We start from the raw sequence: 21,384 nt of genomic DNA, 5'->3' as shown, positions 1-21,384 counted from the left end.
ACTCACAATTGACATTTACATGGGGTTTGTTGTACTTACCACCATTGCTTTGGGTCCCAGCTCCAGCCTCTGCTTCCCCAATTCCCTAGGCTCCCCCAGTTGCTGCATGATTCATATGGGGCTTGCTTATCTACCGGTACGACGGGTCTGGATATACCTGGTCCCCTGGGAGCCCACAGAGACAAACTGAGGGAATCCTGACAAAGGGGTCTTGGACCAAGAAGGGAGGCACCATTGAACGATTCACAAAGCCCACCCCTATACCTTCGGAGATGGTGGAAGGAGCAACCAGTGATCATCCACCCACTGGGGAGCCTCAAGCTTCGGCACCCATCGATCTACAGGGTGTGATGGATTCCATGAAGCGTGACTTTGCCGCAGTTAATGATAAACTGGCAGTATAACAACTAATGTAACTTCGATCCGAACCCAACTGGAAAAGGAAACCCAACACATAACCGGAGGAGACTTTAACTTAGTTCCTGACAAGTCCCTACCCCCATCCAACCCTGACTTCTCCCGAGCCTTTGCATTTGCTAGATTTCTCAGGGAATCAGGCACGGTTGACTTATGGAGGGTAGCCAACCCTGACACCCATGACTTCACGTTCTTTTCAAACGCACACGTAGGTCATTCCCGAATCGATGTGTTACTGGCCTCCAGTACCTTATTCCCTTGCTTTAGCAACATCGAAATTCATACAAGGACGGTGTCTGACCATGCACCAGTCTCGGCAGACCTCTCTATCTCGGGAGGCCCAGACCCCCCTCCTAGATTCTGGAAGCTCAACGATTCCTTGTTATTGGACCAGGTGATCAGGGGCAAGGCAGAAGACTCATTGGTCAACTACTTTAAAGAAAACCAGAACCCCGAAACCCCAATTGAGCTGTTATGGGAGACCATGAAGCCGGTTATAAGAGGGGTATTTATTAGCACTGCCTCTAAACAATTTTGTGTCTCCAAACTCCTCACACAATCTCTAGAGTCCAAACTTTCCTCCCTAGAAAAAGATCTAAAAACCCAATATTCTAGAAAGGCGGACAGGGAACTAAAAAAGGCGAGGAGGGCTCTGGAGATGCTCTTGGGCGACCGCACTGCGAAGGCGCTGGCATACACGAAACAATTTTATTATCACAAAAGCAATAAGGCGAACCGGCTGCTAGCGTACAAATTACGAAAAACTCACACTAGAAACAACATCACAAGTCTTAAGGGGTCTGATGGGATAAGTAAATTTGCCACCTCAGACATAATTGAAATCCTGTTGGACCACCATGAAGCGGTCATGCAAGGTCCACCCACATCTCAAGAGATTAGAGTCCAACAACAGCGTTATTTGGAATCTTTTCACACCCCCACGGTCTCTTCCCCCCTAAGCTTCCTGGAAGCCCCGATCTCCGCAGAGGAAATTCTAGATGCCATTAAATCACTTAAGAACACCGCCCCAGGCCCTGATGGGCTAACGCCCAAGTTTTATAAATCATTCATTCACATTCTGACCCCACAACTAGCATTGCTATTCAACTCATTTCTATCTACCAAAAAGGTAACACACACTATGGCCGAATCAACTACCATCTTACTGCAGAAGCCGGGAAAGGACCCTGAGCAAGCGGCCTCTTATAGGCCAATCGCCCCAATGAATACTGACGGGAAAATCTACTCAAAGGTTCTAGGGGCTAGACTGACTAGGATTCTTCCCGAGCTAATTCACAAAGACCAGACAGGCTTTATCCTGGGCAGAGGGACACACGATAATATCAGGCGTACACTCAATATCATCGAGTCAGCGAACAGGATGAAAACTCCGCTCCTGGTAATCTCTCTCGACGCACATAAGGCGTTTGATCTAGTGAACTGGGACTTCATCCGGGACACCCTCTCCCATATGAGTCTAGGTCACAACTTTATAACCTGGTTAATGGCATGTTATGTACACCCATCAACGCAACTCTGAGTCAATGGGAGGAAATCAACGAGCATCCCTATGTCCAGGGGGACTCGCCAGGGGTGCCCGCTATCTCCCTTGGCATTCGCCCTCTCGATGGAGCCATTCGCTGCAAGAATCCACCTCAATCCTAACATCAAGGGGGTCATGGTGGGCGGGACTGAACACAAGGTTGTGCTCTACGCCGATGATGTACTTTTCACCATCACTGACCCAGCCAGCTCGCTGCAGCCCCTACTCGATGAATTAGAAGCGTTCGGAGCATGCTCTGTGTTCAGGGTGAACTATGACAAGTCCTCTGTCCTTCCGATCAACATCCCGAGGCGCCAGGGAAACACCTTATGTCCTGAGTTTCTAATCCCATGGGCCAACACCTTGCTGGAATACCTGGGCGTCCAGATCCACAAATCTACCCTACTAATCTACAAACACAACTTCCCTCAGCTGTTTAAATCACTACGCGCAGACCTGAAACGGTGGGACAAACAAGAAATCTCGTGGCTGGGCCGGGCCGCCGTGGTAAAAATGAACTTGCTCCCCAGAGTGCTGTACCATTGCCACGCGCTCCCAACTCACATTCCGGAAGCGGATCTTGCCTCTCTACAACGGGATATCATGAAATTTATCTCGGGGGGGGGAAGACCTCACATTGCCAGGAAAATCATGATCCGCAGCCGACAACTTGGTGGTCTGGGGGTCCCTGACATCTCTAGATATCGGCGCGCAGCACAACTCGCGCACGCTTACACTTGGACCCGCTCAGTAGATCTCCCAGCCTGGCTGCAATTGGAGGAAGCATGGTGTAAATCCTCCCTTTCTGACTTGCCTCACATCCAATCTCAGAAAACCCCACCAGCAATGTCTCCGCTTCCAGCAACTTGTAACACAGTGGACAGTTGGAAAGCTGCAAACAGAAAATGGGAAATCAAAACCTCACTGGGCCCACTAACCCCTATCTGGAGTAACCCGGGCTTCTCCCCCGCCTTTGCATCTGTAGCTTTGCCAAGTGGCCGGAGGGCGGCCTCCACAAAATCTCAGACTTTTTAAAGGAAGGCCAGCTGCTTACCTTTGAGGACTGCAAGGCGAAGTTCAATATCACTGAGGAGGAACGATTCCGGTATACTCAGATCCGGCACTGGATCTCACAACGATCCGTCAGAGAAGGTGGCTCTAGGGACCTAACTCCCCTCGAACTATCACTGACAGCATCCTCTTCAAGAGGTAAGATCTCCACCCTCTACAAACTCCTAGAAAAAGCTAACCCTGAAGCGAAGGAAAGGTACATGCTGAACTGGCAGAGGGACTTGGGCCGCTCACTGGAGCCTGATGTTTGGGACAAAATTTGGTGAAGACTCCATAAGAGTACCCAATGTGTTACCAATAGGGAAGGGGGATATAAAGTATGTTTCAGGTACTATATTACACCAACCCAACTGCATAAAGATGGTGCGAGGCCCTCACCGAACAGTTGGAGGCGGTGCACGAAAGAGGGCTCGCTTTTCCACCTCCTATGGGACTGCCCTAAGGCGGCGCACTATTGGAAGGGAGTCCTGACGCATGTCCGAGCAATAACAGGCCTGAACATCCCGTGGGACCCCGAAATAATTTTGCTGGGTGACCCGGGGGAGGCGGATGTGCCGATGTCAGGAAACGCTGCTCGCCTTTGCACTCATGTATTATTGGCGGCCAAAATTGCCCTCGCTCGTCTCTGGAAGCACCACGAGGGCCCCTCTATCCCGCTATGGTGGGCCAAGTGTTGGGACATTGTTACTGCGGAAAAAATCACTGCAATTCGCCTGGGCAACCTCAATCCCTTCGAGAACACTTGGGCCCCATTCATGGACTACGCAGCCCGTTACCCGGCCCTTACACTAAAGCCGCCTAGCGTCCGCTGGCTGAACTGAACTTCGCATGGACGCGGACTGGTCCAGTATAAAGATATTCCCCCCTCTCGCCATTTTCCTGCCCAGACACTGCTATGAATGAGTTGCATACTAAATTCCCTCTTCTATTATCTATTCCTTCCACTGTAATGACCTATTCCACCACAATCATGCGCTAATTCCGATGTCTACTGTTTAATTTGTTTCTTTCTTGTTGTCACTGATTAATACTTGAATAAAATGTTTATTTAAAAAAAAAATGAATTCACTGGCACTATACAGTGGCTTCCTCTGCCTCAACGTTTAATCAGATTTCTGGAACTCTTCACTGCCACAGCATCGAAGGAAGCAGCTTGTCACACCTCTCCACAAGTTCACTCTAGCTCATAATTTTCAGCACACAGCTTCCGCAATGGTACAGTCCTGTCAGTTTGCTTTTTGTATCTGCTTTGTCATGACACTGCTTTTGTGTTATAGTTGTCTTCCTGCCTGTGGATTGGTAGCACATTTCCTTTATTTTATTTCTCATTAGTTTAGGGGATTCTGACTGAGACTTTCTTCCTAGGGTTCTGAGCAGCTCCTTCTCTGTCCCAGGATGGCTTCTATCAAGCGGATAAATCCATTGACAGCCATTTTGAAATTCATGTTGAAATTGCTTTTCTTCCCAGTCTCTGCAGCTCAGCTCCTTCATACATATTAGTTCTCTATTAGCCTCCACTTGTTCTAATAGATGGTCGGCCAAGTTATTGCAGTCCAAACAGGGATGCCATGACTCACCTGGCCCACTCTATCTATTGGGCACATGAACCACACAACAATGTCCCTCCCCAGGCCCAATCCTGAGCTGGTTTCAAATGTTCATGTGACCAGCGACATTATTGTTAGCTCAGTTCATCACATAGCAATACAATCAATAAAACGAGTAGTGGATTTAGCTCATGCCAAGAACTCCATTCCCAAGATTGAGATGGGGGGAAAAGGGCTCCACCACTCAGTGTAAAGAATTGGGTACACCCTATTTTTGGTATAGGGGAGATCCTTCGGAGGTGAGGAACATGAGCAAAGAAGAACAAAGAAGGCAATTACCCTGTCTCTTGACCTGGAAATCTTCAGGTTGGTGTTACTGCATGACTCTATGTCAAATAAAGAAATGCAGGCTTAAGAATAACCAACGTTTCAGAAATATATTCAAACTGCCCAAAGAGGCAGATGTTAAGCCAGCATGTTGAACCACATTTATCCACATGAGTTAAAAAAATTATTTTCCATTTTATAAAATTTTCAATAGACAACAGGACATGATATAAAAAAATACACAATATTTTTTCAAGGATAACACAAATGTAGCAACCTAAGTCTGAAACATTTCATTAAAACATCTTAAAGTGGGGTTAGTACATGTGTACGTGCATTTGCATGGCACAGTTCTTTTTGAGAAAGAAAGCAGAGTAATACTGTTCAAAAGACAACACTCTGTCACAAGGAAGCTATTTCGGTTTTCAACCCACTTAGTAACTTTGAAGAGACGAATCGGAGACTAGACAGTGGAGTATACATTTCCACACTTTTGAAACACAATTGATGTATTCAAACTTCAGGTTTTTGAAATCTCGATTACATTGAGAGACATATTGAGAGACATATTGTCCTCTTCATAGGTTTAGATAAATATTGAGGAACATGGGATTGTAATCCTCTTCATTTGTTTAGAGCCATCGAAACCTTTTAGGACGAAATCATCTTTAAAATACGTGTTCTTTCTTATTTGGTACTCCCGACTAGTGGCCACGTGGGTGGTCGTATTTTCTAGATAGCTGTAATTTAGATAGAAGAACTGTTGTTGAAGAAATCCCCAACTCTGATGTTACTTTCATATTTTCGAAAAAAATTGCTGTCTCGATCTCTATTATTCTAAACCGAAGGGGAGGCCACCGAGATATAGATTCCGTAGTCTATGTATATTTATCGTCTTGACTGCGGATGAAAGGGGCGGGCAGGCTCAACCACAACGCCTTTAGAGACATTTGTGCGTCATGTTCACGGGAAGGAAATGTCTCGATTTCTTGCAGTGTCTTTAATCTGAAAAATCTGCCAAAGTTACACACGTCTGCAGCACTGATACATACAAACTATTGCTGCCAACAAAAGTGAGGCCAATGCTTCTACGCCATGGTAAGATACTGGAACACTGCAAACAATGCAGTTGGCTATGCTGTGCTCGTAATACGGCTGATAGCTTTTTTCCCAATTCTTAAACCCTGCTTTATAAAGAGCAGCCTCAACCACATTTTGAGCATCCTTGAGGTTAGAGAGAAAATAGAAATAAAGCTGTAGCAATTTCCAATTCCTCCCAAACTGTGCCAGGGATATTTTACTTATGGCCCTGTGGTCAGTGTCCCCAGGTCTATCTTCCTGACCAGGAGTGACTCCCTCAAGCTCACTACACTCTCCAGGTTTCGGTTGTGACAGAGAAGCCAGGCCTAACTCTCAGAAGGTGGAGTGGGGCGATAAACAGGTAGAGTAACCCGCTTTCATTAATACCAAGTAAGAGAAATTCCACACACTACAGCTGTATAAAAACATAGGGCCTCATTATCAGTTGGGTGGTATACCAGCAGTAAATCTGCTGGAATACCGACCAAACGAATTACTGTTACCGCCACTTGGCCCGGCGGAATTTAAATCAGATGACAAGCGGCGGTGGCAGTGTAATTCCCCATTTAATTTGAGTCCATTGGACTCAATGGGGCTTTTTTTAAGCGGAATTACCGCTGCAGAATTTCGCCGATTCTGATGGCAGTGAGTTGGAGGATTTCCCTGCAGGATTCTCCTGGAAGCAAATTGTCTACTCCATGCCCAAACCCGTAATTTGGCATAGTGGTAAGAGTTACCACCACCTTTACCACTTACCGCCAAACTCACAATGAGGCCCACAATCTTTATATTTAAGGAAAGCCAAAAAGAAAAAACATTACACTAACATGTAAGTGAAACTTTGTAAAACTGAGATGTCACAATGTATTAGGTTACTAACAATTTTAAATAAGGATTCTTTTGGAGTCAATAAATAGTCCTTCCTTCAGCAGTAATAGGTAAGGCAAATTATTTTCTTTCTAGGCTGTCAAGCTCAAGAGAGACCAAGAGGGACCAGTAGAGTGAGTAAGGGCAGTCATTGGCAGCAAAGAGGTACCATTGTGAAAAAAGTGCCTTAAGCATCAGTTTCTGGAGTTCTGTTGGAGGGAAGCCCTCAAGACTCACTTAAAAATAGACTAAATTGACTGGATTAACACCTGAGCCGTATACCTGACATGTCCCAATACAATGGTCAGGCGGGGTGAGGCAATTACTGACCATTACACACCCCTACCTTCCATTACACTTCCCCACATGGATAAAAGGTGGAGCACGAGACCACACTCTGAGCGAGGAAAAGCACATGAGGAAGCAGCAGTTGCAAGATGGCAGTTTAATACAAGGCGAAAGATGACAAAAAAGAAGGGGATTGCAAGGAGGGAAGTGCCCCTGACCTTTTCGACGAGGAACCATTACTTTCATGAACCTTTGAGAATAGAAAACGTAAGACCAGGAAACAAGGTTTAAGAATCCTGCATTGTGTGTTAGAGGTACCTGGGGCTCTCCTGTGTCGATAGTCAAGGCGGGGAGAATCACTTGCTGCTGTGGTACTGTCCTTGGCTCCTACAACAAAGCAGGTGCCAGTGAAGTCAGCACAGCCGGTGAGTTGGGAAGACTGATACCAAACCAGTCTGTGTTAAAGCCAAGGTTGCAAGCGGCAACATTGTATAATGAATGCGGAAATGAACATTGTTTAAGTGTATGTGATAATCAACGTGAGTAAAATTGAACAATAGATGAGTAATTTAACTTTGAAGCCAAGATACGATACCTTATACAGAGTGGTCCAGCACCACATGCGTGCTCATTCAAAAGTCTCTGTAAGTTATCCAACTGAAAGAGTGACAAAGAATTGTGAATCGAAGTGGTCCTGCAACGGGTCAAGGAAAATCCAGTGCACAATTAAAAGTCTTTGATGTGAATTGCATAAAGAAAGTTTATGACAAAGTAGATGAAGGTGATCGAGCCCAGCAGAGCGAGAGCTGAGAGCTTTTGGTTCAAGCAAGTTTGTATTAAAAATGTACATTTAAATTGGTCCAAGCCTGGCAGAGGTCAACTAATTGAACATTGTATTAAAGAGGATCTGGACCCTGCTGAGGGCGATCCGGGGTGAGCTGTGAATAACAAGAGAAATTGGATGCATAATATCTCACGAGCATTGGATGAATGAATATCCTGCGGGCATTGCATTAAGAGGATATGAACCCGGCTGAGGGGGATCCGAGGTGAATAGTGAAACACCTGAGAAATTGTGTACTTGTGAAATAGTGAATCACCTGAGAAATTGAGTACTTGCGAAATCCTAAGAGGAAAATAACGTATTGTTTGTTTGTCGCATCAGGCCCTCTGAAAGAAGAGACTTTGAGAGGCAAAGAGACTTAGCAAGGAAGGCTCTGATTCTAATGATTCAACTATATCCTCGTGCTAGAGAAGCCAGAGACTGTGCTAAACTCGGGTTTACCGCCTTATCTTGTGCTGAAAATGTGGGGAAGGGAGGCCAACAGCCTGAACATCCTGACATATTATTTCTTGAACACTTCTTTCATTTGCATGAGACTGTTTCCCAAACTATTTGTATTTAGAGGTACGGATTGACAATAGGTTTATTATTATAGGCCCTTTAATTTTGACAAGATACCACTAGGACTGCGTTATCATTATTTGATGGTTGTAGCTCGCTCCCATCTGTAAATTTAAGATTAGATAGGCGTTTTTTCAAACCCTTTTTGAAGTTCAATAAACACCCTTGAAATGTCGGCACTTGTGTCTGTCTTACTGTTGATACCATGCCTTCCTTATACAAGGTCATTACATTCATTGTATATTAAATATAGGTTTAACATCCTTCCAGTGGCTAAACTAGATAATGCTTGGAATCTTTACGTAACAAATACATGTCCTTACGACTCAGATAGGGTTGAATCTGTAGAGCACATCTTTTTGGCCTGTTCATTGTACACGTTGCAGAGAAGGGTTCACTTCAAACCGAGATTTTGAGAGCTTGGATCAAATCAATGTGAGAAGCAATGTAGAAGAACTGACAATGGCTCAAATGTTTTCCCTCTGGCAAAATATATCTTTAGAGCATGGCTGAAAAGATCAGTATACCCAACTGACCTCATGTGAGGATTTGTTCTCTTTCATGTTACTGGTGAATATACTGTGTTCATAGGCAAATGTGTTTGTCTTAATATCACTTTGAATTTGCATTCTAGGTCTATTTCTTTGCATGTCTGTATTTTAGAGGTTTTTACTTATGCAATATGTATTGTATTTGTATTTTGTATTATGCTGACTTTTATGGCGCACTGCAGTAAGAAAATGAAAAAAGAATATGGCGGTTTTGGGATTCGGTTTTAAAAGGATGAGGACTATCAGATGTTTCGCCTTGCATTGATTAGTCATAGTAACATACTCCCCCACTCTTATGGGAGATTGGAAGGTGGTGTAGCTAAAACCAGACATGCCAAGGCAGAGGGAAAGGCTTGTTGTCTCTGGTGAGATAAGGACAGGAGTTCTATAGAGATGTTGGTGCTCCAAGGATAAGAACTGAGTTTGGGAAAATGACCTGGATCCTTACAAAATTAGCAATTGCATACCTGTTGAGAGACAGATGAAAATATCATGCATAACTACAGCCTCTCCTCCAGCCCAATACCGTCCAGGTGAGAAACGCTACTGACTAAAGCAACCATATCGCCCATTTCCTGAACAAGTGCAAAAGGAGATAAACACACTCTAAATTAAAGATGGCAAGAATAAACATGCTGACCATCAAATCATACATATACATCCATTAGACATGAAGCACTCAACACAAATAAAATCGCACTAGCTCAACTATGCATTTATACATGAAGAACATCACCATCTTCAACCATAAAGACATGAAGAATATAACATAAGCAATGTACAAGTAGACTGAAACACAAACAGCACACTAGTATAACTCCATAATATAGAAATACGATTATAATGGGCAGCCATATTTTCCAAAATGGAAGCCACAGGGAACCTTTTAAACGCTTAAAAGCCTTAAGACTTTAGAGAGCGCAGAATGCTGAAATTACAGAAATAACAGATCTGTGCAGAGCTCAGGCAGTAATTTCAAACCTAAGCAAAGGTTATGAAGAACCTAGGGAGGATCTGCACATTGCAGAGAAGGCACAAGATAAGGATTCCCTGGATGCAAGAAGTATACACCCAAATTGATTAAAGTGTGGCAGACCACAACCAGCCATTGTAAGTCAAGGGCAGGATAATTGTGAGTCAGAAAACCCAATGAAGAACAAGCTCAAGAGTGCCCCCGTGGTGAAACAATCCGCAACACTTATACCAATATTAGCTAACATAGTCATAAATGCAGGGTGAAATAATTTCAAACACGGTCCTCTCACACGTGACCCATAAATCAAGAACACTGTCTATTCATTGGTGCAGACAGAGATAAGACACCTGCTTTACTTCTCACGCATATTCCTAGACACAAGGTGCATTACAAAGTTAACTACAAAGCTGACCACTTTGACTCATGGCCTAGGAGATGAGGGACAGTATTTTTCTTGAATCAAAACATGCAATCGTGGACCTCTCTCCCCCTACTCCCAATCTGGCTCATATTTTGATGACCTGTCAGCTGCTCAAGATTGGTAAGCAAGATGCTAACCAATGAAAACCCCAAAAAACAGGCCACCCATTATATATTATGCCAACCAATTAATAGTTTTGAGAGTGATGTTGTTTTGTTGTCATCAATTTAGAAGTGGTTTTAGGAGGATTCATCAGTTAAATATTATCCATTTGAAGTCTAACACCCATAGAAGTATATGCATAGTTACTAATATTATCCAATCCCCTTAAGCAGTATTATGATGGCGTCATTATGACATGCTTTTGGTTTACAATACAATGTTTTGTATGAAGAGGTTTCAGAGCGACAGTTTGGATGCTGTCCCTGCTTTATGTTGGATTGTTAATAAAGCAGGTTTTGCCTTTCACGTAGTCTATTTCCTTTATTGAGTGCAGAATTTACCAGTCTCTCATTTCTGCTTAAACTGGGGTTTTCCAGAGCATCTTAACATACCATTACAACGTTTCTAACACAGGCATCAAAGGTATCCATACCTTCGCCCTTACTCTCCGTATTTTAGCTGTGGTCGAGCAGTTATGGTCAAGATCACAGGGGGGTGAGGTGGATGAGGTATGCGGTAACACATGTTCACAATGAATACATTGAATGCCCACACAGATGTATAGATTGTAAATATGTTATATTATTTAAGGATACGCACATTATTTCTGTACAGCACGTGTTAGATGAATTATGACACAAACCTCTAGATGGAAGCAGTTTGACCTTTGAAGCATTAGGATTACAGTGCATCCACAAGTCATAGGGGCTGTAAGACTTTAGTGGATTGATGGAGGTCCTTGGTGGGAACCCCCATGCCTCTGAACTACTCTACAAAAGTGCAATGCAGGTTTACCTTAGCATGAAGGTAAACAATCAGATGGGCACTGCATGGCTGAGTCAGAGGTGATCCTGATGCTGAGCCTGGCCAACTGCCCCAAGTCAGTGCACCAGGCTCCACAGGGTAAAGTGATTCATTGATAGCTTTCTGAGTTGCGCTATTCTGTTTACCTCCATTGAAAGGATGTGGGGTGACGCAATTGGTCAATTAAAGCACATTTGAGAGGTCACCGATTTTAGGGACACACTTTCAGGTCTTATTCAATTCAAGAACTTAGGCCTTTCTCACTACAGTTGAGGTTGCATGCTTGAGGTTATGAATTGTTGGTGGCATTCACCTAAGTTATGCCTGCAATGTATTTCTAACACCCTCGTGTTTGTACCCCTCCATCTGCATTTCTTTGCCCCCCATTATTTTGTCATTGGTGTCAAATGAAAAAATGTTTATCTGTATTACTAGTTCTCCGTCATGAATATCTTTATTATCCCCAACTGCCATATAATAAAATAAAATAACTGTAATGGTATAAAATACCATTTATATAAATCATGAATGGCCTCTGATCAGAGATACTTCAGGACCTTAATAATTCAACTCAACTTGTGGAGCTATCCAGTTGTCACTGTTGCCTAAACTAGCTGTCTTGTTGTGTGTGCTAAATATGTTACACATGGGTTAGGAAGCAAAAGGCATTAATTACAGTACCTGATGAAATAGTGAGGATGACAGCAATCCATCCAAGAATGTAAGACCAGGAGAAGCGCCAGTCTGCATAGCGTTTGCCGAAGAAATTCACTGTAACTCCCGTGTAGACGGACAGTGCAAGCAGAGCGAAAAATCCTACAGGGAGACAAACACAATGCAGTCAGCAACAAGACATTACTGAACTCCCCGCACATTTGGAACGAGAAAACGATTTCCATTGGTGATGTACATGTGAATCAACTCATGAGTATGCCATTGCTCTTATATTTCTCTCACACTCTAATCCACTCCCCCCTCCTCACCTATTTCCCCATTTCATCTCTCCGTCTCATCCTCTTTCACTTGCCCTTTTCCTTTTCCATAAACCCTTTACCTGGCTCTCTCTCTTTCCACCTCTCTCCCACCCTTGCCCCCTCTATTCCCAGGTCAGCCTCACTATTCTGTCCTCTCATTTCTCTCTCTCACATCTCTCCCTACTCTCTCTCTCTCCCTCCTCCTTCTACCTCTTTTCCATTCCTCCTCTCTTCTACGCAATCACTCTGCCTCCCCACATAATGATGGGGTGACTTACTGTCATTTTAGCCTTTTGTTTGACAGGAATAACACAACTCCACAGACATCACCATAACAAACCTAGACCGATAAGAGACTGCGAGGGCCTGTGCTTCTCCAACCCCTTGAAAGAACTGCCCCTCAAAGACCCACACTGGAAGATGATGCAGGGGACTGATTGTTTCCAGGCCTGTTACCAGGGGGCAGGAAACAATCAGATATGCACCATGATGTACAGTGATAATGGCGTTTTTGCCATAGTAGATTTCATCGAGGTAGAAATCATCAACTTGTTTACAACGTATTTTCCCGCAAATATATGTGGGGGTGTGTTTAGGTGAATAATTAATGTAAGGGAGTTAAGGGTTAGGGATGCAGGGGGGTTTCCCTTGCATATATTTGTGGAAAAATCTTCCAATAAAAATAGATGATTTCTACTTCAGGTTTGTTTGTTCATCGATTGCAGATTTTATAATCCACTATTTTAACTCATACTACTGTGATACTTTATTTTTAATAATTGTATTGTGTTTGCACCTTATAACATTGCAGCAGCACGTTTTGACTAGCATAACATCAGCTGCTTTCAGTGCGATTTGAACCTGTAGTTCTTTTTGGCGCATTTCTTGCCGAACACGCTGGCGCGAAGGGGACAAGCCGGTCTGTGCTGGTCCGTGGCCGGACGTGGTTATGTGGGAACTTTCAACAGTTAAATGGGGCTTCAGGAGGTTCTGGAGGCAATTGCTCCAGCGAGAAATATTTTCAGTAATCTACCAGGAAGCTTGTCCCTGCCTGCAATTGTAAGTACCTTCACCCTAACGAAGAATGTAGAGATTAACCCCCAGCACACACAGAATGTTTCTTTTACACCACTAATACAGCCCCAAAGACCCAAACCCTTCCAAGTGGAGGAAGCTCTCCGTCATGACTCCCCTTAATGGCATGACTCAGACACGGCAGTCAGGATACTGGGTGAGTGCTCCTCAGGGGTAGTGACACCAACACAGCCTTTATCTCAGGACACCCAAAATAAAAAAGTCACGCCAAACCCAATATTGGCTAAAATCCTTATCAATAATCATAAACAACAGTGTGTTAATAACGCTATTAAGGCAGTACACAACACGTTAGATAGTAAAAGTATAGTACCCAGGAAAGAAGTGGGGTTGGCCATCAAAAGGGTTTGATCATCAAAAGACATTAAAAAAAAGGTCAGCAGACATAGACACAGTCCCGTAAACCAGCATCCAAAATACTATCTATTGCAGAGCTTAAAATCTGCATACTCAACACTAGATCATTGAATAAGCATGCTTTATGTATTCATGATAGGATTATTGAGGAGGATATCGACATGTTCTGTATTACAGAAACATGTTTAAAAGAACCAATAGGCCCTACATGTGATATTGCAGTCCCTGATGGATATGCAATATATTTCAGTAATAGAGAATCAGGCCAAGGAGGAGGAGTGGCAGTCATTGCCAGGAATTCGATTTCCGTGTTTCCAGGTAAATCCATATGTAAGGGTAGTGAAATCTTACACCTTAAATACTTATCGACCAGAAACAGCTGTCTCAACCTAATAGTTGTATATAGACCGCCCTCTATCACTCCCCACTTTAATAAAGAGTTCTCCCATCTTCTTAACCTTCTCAAAGGCCCCAATTGTGCCACGTTGGTAGTGGGTGATCTCAAACGATGGTACGGTGACCCAGCAGATAAAGACACCATCAATCTAGAGAGACTACTAAACAATCTTGACTTCCATGTTACAATAATGAACCTACAATGAAAAATGGACATCAAGTAGACTGGGTAGTGACAAACAACTCAAAGACACATGACTACAAGACAGAACCGTGTATTTGGTCAGATCACTTCAGTGTCACCTTTCAAATTACCCCTCCATCTTCCGGAGACAAAAGCCAAACCCCACTTTTGAAAATAGCTCAAAAGGACTTTAAAAACATCAGTAGGCAACAGTTAGAATCCTGCATAAAAGATGTTAATAACAACATTAAAGAGGAAGACTCCTGTGAAGGCATGATGACCATACTACTTGAACATCTCAAACAATTGGTGGACCAGAACACCCCCCCTACAGTCTAAAACTCACAGATCGATTGCTAAACCCCTCACTTGGTTTAGCAAAGATTTGCTAGAGCTAAAAAGGGAAAACAGAAAGCTCGAAAATGTATGGAAAAAAAACCCTACAGTAGAGAACAAGGAAAAATGGAAGAACATAGAGCTAAGATATAAGAAAGAGATAATTGAGTCAAAAAAACAGTACTACGACAAGCAAATTACTTCTGCGGGCAATGCCATTGGCAAATTGTTTAGAATCCTGAAGTCTATTGAAAAGCCTAAGGCCATTTCACCCCCCCCCCCCTTCATCCCATCCCAACAAGATTGTGAGAATACACAACAAGCCTTCTTTATGAAAATTGAAACTGCTAGAGAGCTAATTACCAAATCCCAATTAGACAAACCGAAAAACCTAAATCTACCTAGGGAAGAGGCCATTGGCAATGTTAACATTTTCAACTTCTCCAATACTACACGAAGGAGAAAAAAACACTTGCTGCCATGAAGCCAACTTCTTGCGATGAAAATATTCTTCCAGCAAAAATGATCTTGGACAACTCTGATCTTTTTTCACCTATACTATCCAAAATTATGAATTCCTCTTTTAGGGACCAAATTGTCCCATTGGACATAAAAAGGGTCACTGTTACTCCACTGGTCAAGAAACCAGGCCTAGATCCCAGAAACCCTAGTAATCTTAGGCCAATTACCAACTGTAACTTTCTTTTGAAAATTATGGACAAGATAGCCACACAACAATTACAGGTGCATGTAGAAACATCTGAATTTCTTCATCCCCAACAGTTGGGCTTTAGACCGGCACATAGTACTGAGACGGCGATGCTGGAAGTTCAGACAAAGATGCTCGGTATTATGGACAAGGGGAAGGCAGACCTCCTAATCCTATTGGATCTCAGTGCAGCCTTCGATCTTTTACACCATGACCTCCTAGATATTGCTCTGAGTAAAACAGCTAATTGCTCGAAGGCAGCTAAGATATGGATAATGCCTTTTCTAAAAAATTGGACAGCACAGGTCCATTGGGGTGACAAATTTTCATCAGAAAGATAAATCGTCTGTGGGGTTCCCCAGGGATCCAGTATGTATCCCCAGCGCTTTCATTTTTATCTCAGATTTCTCTGTCTCGTACTGGAGCAGTTAAATGTCTATTTCACAAACTACGCAGATGATACTCAGTTAGTGATTGAACTCTGTGGAGATCATAAGAAGGATAATGAAAATGTACTTAAGATCTATTCTAGCATTGAGCAATGGATGAATCGGAATTGGATGTGTTTGAACGGAAAGAAAACTGAGCTGATGGTCTTCGGTTACCAGCAGGTCAGAAACTCCCTCTCCCCAGAATATAATTAATTTCAGATTGATAACACAACGATCAAGCTCCTAGATAAAGTCAAAAGGCTCGGTATAATGATGGAAGCATCATTAGGAGCTGAAGCACAGTTGCAATACACAAAAAAAAGTGCAGCTATTATCTTAGATTAGGGCAACTGTCCTATCTCGAATGGATTACGGAAATGCCCTGTTGGTAGGAGCAAACAACAAATGCATAAAAGCCTACCAGATTATACAAAATAATGCAGTCAGGATCATTAAGCATATACGCAAACGTGACCACATCAGCAACTCCAGGGGAGAATTGCATTGGCTTAAAATAGAGAATAGAATGCAATTTAAAGCCCTTACCATCGCACACCGCTGTATTCATGGAAAAGCTCCTGGGTGCCTGAAATCAAAAATCCATTCATACGTTCCCATTCGCTCTCTTAGATCGGCAGACCAAAACAAAATTGTGGTAGCGAAGCATAATCGCAAGCTAGGTTTAGGCAAATCCTTCCCGACAGTTACTGATGGTCTTTGGAACAACTTGCCTATCAGCATAAGAAAAGAAGTGAACTACTTAAGCTTTCGGAAGCACGTGAAGACTCATATCTTTAGTTAAAGGATTCACTTTATTCATCCAGCCGCTTTCCTCGTTCTGTCCTTGTGTATCATGATTGTATCTTGTGTGTTCATGTTTCTGCGCCCCGAGACTCGCAGGTTACCGGTGCATTATAAATGAAATAGAAATAGAAATAGAAATGAAAGAAATTTGAAGAAATGACTTAGAGCCGATATACACCATGACCAGGATCCCTGCTAGATCTTCTCGACTTAACTCATACCTATTCATGTAAACACAAACCTTAATCAGTAACATGTAATGCAAAGGATGGGATGCAGAATAACTCTTACACCAAATAATCTGACCGACTCAGGAAGTTGGTAAAGTACAATTTGGCTGTTTTAATGTCAATTGTCTAAAACAGGGAGTTACAACGGACATCAACGGACGTTTGCTCGAGCTCTCAATACATTTGACATAAAAACACATTTATATACTGAAAATCTATCATAAGTGACATCATACTATGTCGCAAATAATAAAAACTTATGGGGGATTGTGGTTGGCTCAAGGGGAACATCTAAGTATACCTTCTATACAGGAGTGGGTTGTGATAGGACATCTACTATCAGGTGGACAACTTAAGCCTGCCTTTAGTGCAAGTCATCCTCAAAACTTATTAGATACACGGTACACCATTGACTCTCAAACTATATGGCCCTTAGTTATATGGCCCTCTACAATTGGTTGGCAAACTCGTGCCACGTCTAGAACATTTGGCTCCTTAGCAGCACATAAACTCATACCCAGGTGCCGGGAGGTGGGCATGACTTTGCTTTCCCACTCAATTAGCCCAACATCACTCATCGTCTATGCCTTCTGCCATGAAGATTGCTTTAGAACTTGGCCTCACAATGTATTCTCAGTTCTGGTCTTCATGCCAAACTCCTGTTTCATCCCTGGTCCACGTGACAGGAGACCGCAATTCGGCCTGGTTTGCAGAATTTAATTGTCTTGAATTAATAAACTTGGCACTCTTTGTGTTCATTCTTTGCACCTTAACAAGGAGCTATTCAGCTTCTCACGTTTGCTGCCTTTGACAATAGATAACCAGCCTTGGCTTGCCCCAATCTTTGATATCAGGCCAAACAGCTTCACCCTTCAAGTCCGCGATCTCCAGCTAATTCTGTCCTGCGACACACACAGCTCTCGATCCTTCTTTCTCTGTGGATATGAACTTACTAAAGTTTGTGGCACCGATGTCCAGACACTATACAATGCCGGCTTTGCCTGCAGTCTGTTCACTATGTACAGCTAGCTTCTATGATCACTTAGTCTAATTGCATTGCTGCATCTGTACATTCATTGTACGGCTTGCATTTTCTGCAGTGCATCTCACATGTGCAAATCTTCTTTTTACACTGGAACATTTACTCGATTCTTTATTTTATCATCGGTTTCTATAGGGTTCACATATCTTTTTCAGCTTATCTTCTTAGTGCATCACTCACACTTCTTGTGACGTCACCAGCGTCTCTTTCTCTCGTTTTCATATTCCTTCGGGGACTTCTTCCAAGAGATTGTCATCTCTTCGAGCATACATCTGTTATGGCTTTCTTAATGGATACCTTTTCTCGAACACTCGTCGTGGAATGGTCGCAACTTCTGGTGTTAAGCATGGTGCAGTTTCAGGCTTCCAACATACAGGCAGTAGGGGGGCGGGACTTCCGTCAGAGGCATTTGGTTGCTCCTCTACACATGTACCAGGCATGACTTGGGTAGTACCCCACCTTACCTGCCCTTCTCAAGCATATGCTGTTACTATAACGCCACACGCCGCTGCACTGCAACACAGATATGGGAGGATCCTGCAGTCGCCTTCGTCCAATGTCTGAAACCCCAGGAGAGAAATCACATGGAGGCTCAACAAACTCCTACTGGAAGGTGAAAGGGAGGGCAATGAGATTTATGAACCCTCTTCCAGAACCACCACTCACAAAATTCAGAAAGGATGGTTTTTAGGTTTTTGACTACTTGCCAGGACCACCACCTCACCAACACTCCATAGCTTGCCACCATAGCGCATGAATTCCGCTTTCAATTTAACACTTATCTTCCTCTGCATTTATTGTATCCAGAATGTTCCAAGGCTTCTAAGGTTTAGATAACATTCCTTTCCTTCTGCTCCATTCACCTAACTCGCTCTTTCCACTACGGGCAATAAGAAGGATCTGTGTTCATGGTTGACGTTTTACATAAAAACAATAGATAATTAAACGATGATCAACGCAACATGTCACTCTAAATGGTAGACATGCGATTTACAAATGACATGTAACATAAAATAATGTAACACATATCAAAACATTCAATTAATCCAAATGTTGAAAGCAGGCCCTGTGTTGCCTGAACTGACTCAATTACTTGGTCAAAGGATTTGCTAGTTAAAAATAACTCTGCAGCATACAGTTGGGCCGAGTCAGAAAATCTGTTGGAAGCAAATAAACAGAATTAACTAACTTAAACGACATGCCATTTTGGGGGAAAACATTGAGGGAAGAACGTGGTTAAAGATCCTCAATCGGTCCCCACAGCCGTGGCTGAGCAAACAATGTTACCAGCGACTATGGCAGCATCTGAAATCTGATGGCTTCACCATTTCCCTTCTGATGATTTTCGTGCATGTGTCCTAAACTGGCAGACGGACAAGCCAGTGGAGGAATGGACCCACTTGTTTCCCAGTGTGCATTGTGTCTTTCTGGAAGGCTGATTGCAGAGCTTGTACACCTTGTGGTGTTTTCCAGGGCACAACCTTCCACCTGTGCCTGGTAGAGCTACGGAGGGTAAGGCCATGTCTGTCGTTTGTGTGTAATGGTCTCTGGCCTGTTGGGTCATTAGCAGAAGGACAACATGTGGACAACAAGCTGTTGACATGACTTAGACTGTGCTAAATTAAAACAATGCTGGCTTCTTTTGGATATTCAGGGATAAGGGCCATTTTTTGTATTCTCATGCCCGTGTTTTTGGCCATCGTGGTGGCTAAAGAGGTTCTTGGCAGTCCTGGTCTTTACAGCACAGAGAGTTTGCTGTGCACTCCAGTGTCTTCTCAGATGCTCCACTTTACTACTAAAGCAATTTAGGGGGTAATTCATAGAATTCAGCGCACAAGTGGCGCATGCGGCTGGCGCACAGAGTGCGCGTGCGGCAGACTGCGCCAGCCGTGTGCGCCAAAACCCATTTCAGCGCACAGCGTATTCATGGATTTCAACATCCATAACCAGCCGTTTACGCACCCAACCACACCCCGTGTGCCATGAACAGCGCACAAATCCAGTACATGGCGCAAAGGCCAGTGGACCAGCATACAGCCCCCCAACCATGAAAATGCGTGTAAAACTCCCTGCGCACCCCTCTGAATACACGTACCCCGCTTGCGCCAGCGAAAACGCGTGTGAAACTCCTGGTGCATGCCCCAGAATACACGTACCCGCTTGCGCCAGGTAAATTACGTAGAAAAAGCACCCCCCTGTGGTGTGGGCTGCCTGTGGGGCATTCCCAGGTTGGATGGGGTGCCTGTGTGTATTTGGGGGGTGCACGGGAAGTTTCACACGCGATAGGCCTTGTGGGAGCGGGGTACGTGTATTTGGGGGTGCGTGGGAAGTTTCACACGCGATAGGCCTTGTGGGAGCAGGGTACGTGTATTTTGGGGGGTGCGTGGGCAGTTTCACACGCGATAAGCCTCGTGGGAGCGGGGTACGTGTATTTGGGGGGTGCGCGGGAAGTTTCACACACAATAGGCCTTGTGGGAGCGGGGTACGTGTATTTGGGGGGTGCGCGGGAAGTTACACAAGCGATAGGCCCTGTGCGAGTGGGGTACGTGTATTTGGGGGTGCGCAGGAAGTTTCACACGAGATAGGCCTTGTGGGAGCGGGGTATGTGTATTTGGGGGGTGCGTGGGAAGTTTCATATGCGATAGGCCTTGTTGGAGTGGGGTATGTGTATTTGGGGCGTGCGCAAGAAGTTACACACACGATAGGCCCTGTGCGAGCAGGGTATGTGTATTTGGGGGGTGCGTGGGAAGTTTCACATGCGATAGGCCTTGTGGGAGCGGAGTACGTGCATTTGGGGGGGCGCAGGAAGTTTCACACGCGATAGGCCTTGTGGGAGCGAGGTACGTGTATTTGGGGGTTGTGCGGGAAGTTCCACACATGATTTGCCATCGTGAGCCCTCCCGGGTGTGGAGTTTCCCCCCTCCCCATGCCCATGCCCTGCAGGCAGCCCACACCACAGGGGACTACCCTACAATCCTCCGCATGCCCTGCAGGCAGCCCACACCACAGGGGACTACCCTACAACCCTCACCATGCCCTGCAGGCATCCCATATGGCACCATGCACTTGTGAGCACACTTGTGAGCCCCGACTTATGTCCCCCTAGACCCCCATGCACCCAGCAGTGACAGGCACCTGCCAGCAGGCCCCAACTCATGTCCACCCACCCACTCACCCACCCAGCAGTGACGGGCAACTGCCAGCAGGCCCTGACTCATGTCCCCCTGCACCCCCACCCACCCAGCAGTGACGGGCAACTGCCAGCAGGCCCTGACTCATATCCCCATGCACCCCCACTCACCCACCAGTGACGGGCACCTGCCAGCAGGCCCTGACTCATGGCCCCCCACCCACACACCCACCCAAC

General features: G+C 44.4%; 1 protein-coding gene across 1 annotated transcript in view; it reads right to left on the bottom strand.

The window, feature by feature from the left end:
• LOC138456673 (lens fiber membrane intrinsic protein-like) overlaps positions 1–21,384 on the bottom strand; it is a 422,919-nt gene that overhangs the window by 58,226 nt on the left and 343,309 nt on the right. Inside the window, exon 4 of the mRNA XM_069607193.1 lies at positions 12,141–12,275. Coding sequence (XP_069463294.1) covers positions 12,141–12,275 — 135 coding nt within the window. The remainder of the gene's footprint in view (positions 1–12,140; positions 12,276–21,384) is intronic.

This window comes from Ambystoma mexicanum, chromosome 1p, assembly GCF_040938575.1.
Source record: "Ambystoma mexicanum isolate Mex_15411 chromosome 1p, UKY_AmexF1_1, whole genome shotgun sequence".
In the NCBI taxonomy this organism is placed as follows: Eukaryota; Metazoa; Chordata; class Amphibia; order Caudata; family Ambystomatidae; genus Ambystoma; species Ambystoma mexicanum.
The sequence above is the reverse complement of the archived record's forward strand: the minus strand, read 5'-3'. Positions and strand labels throughout refer to the sequence as shown.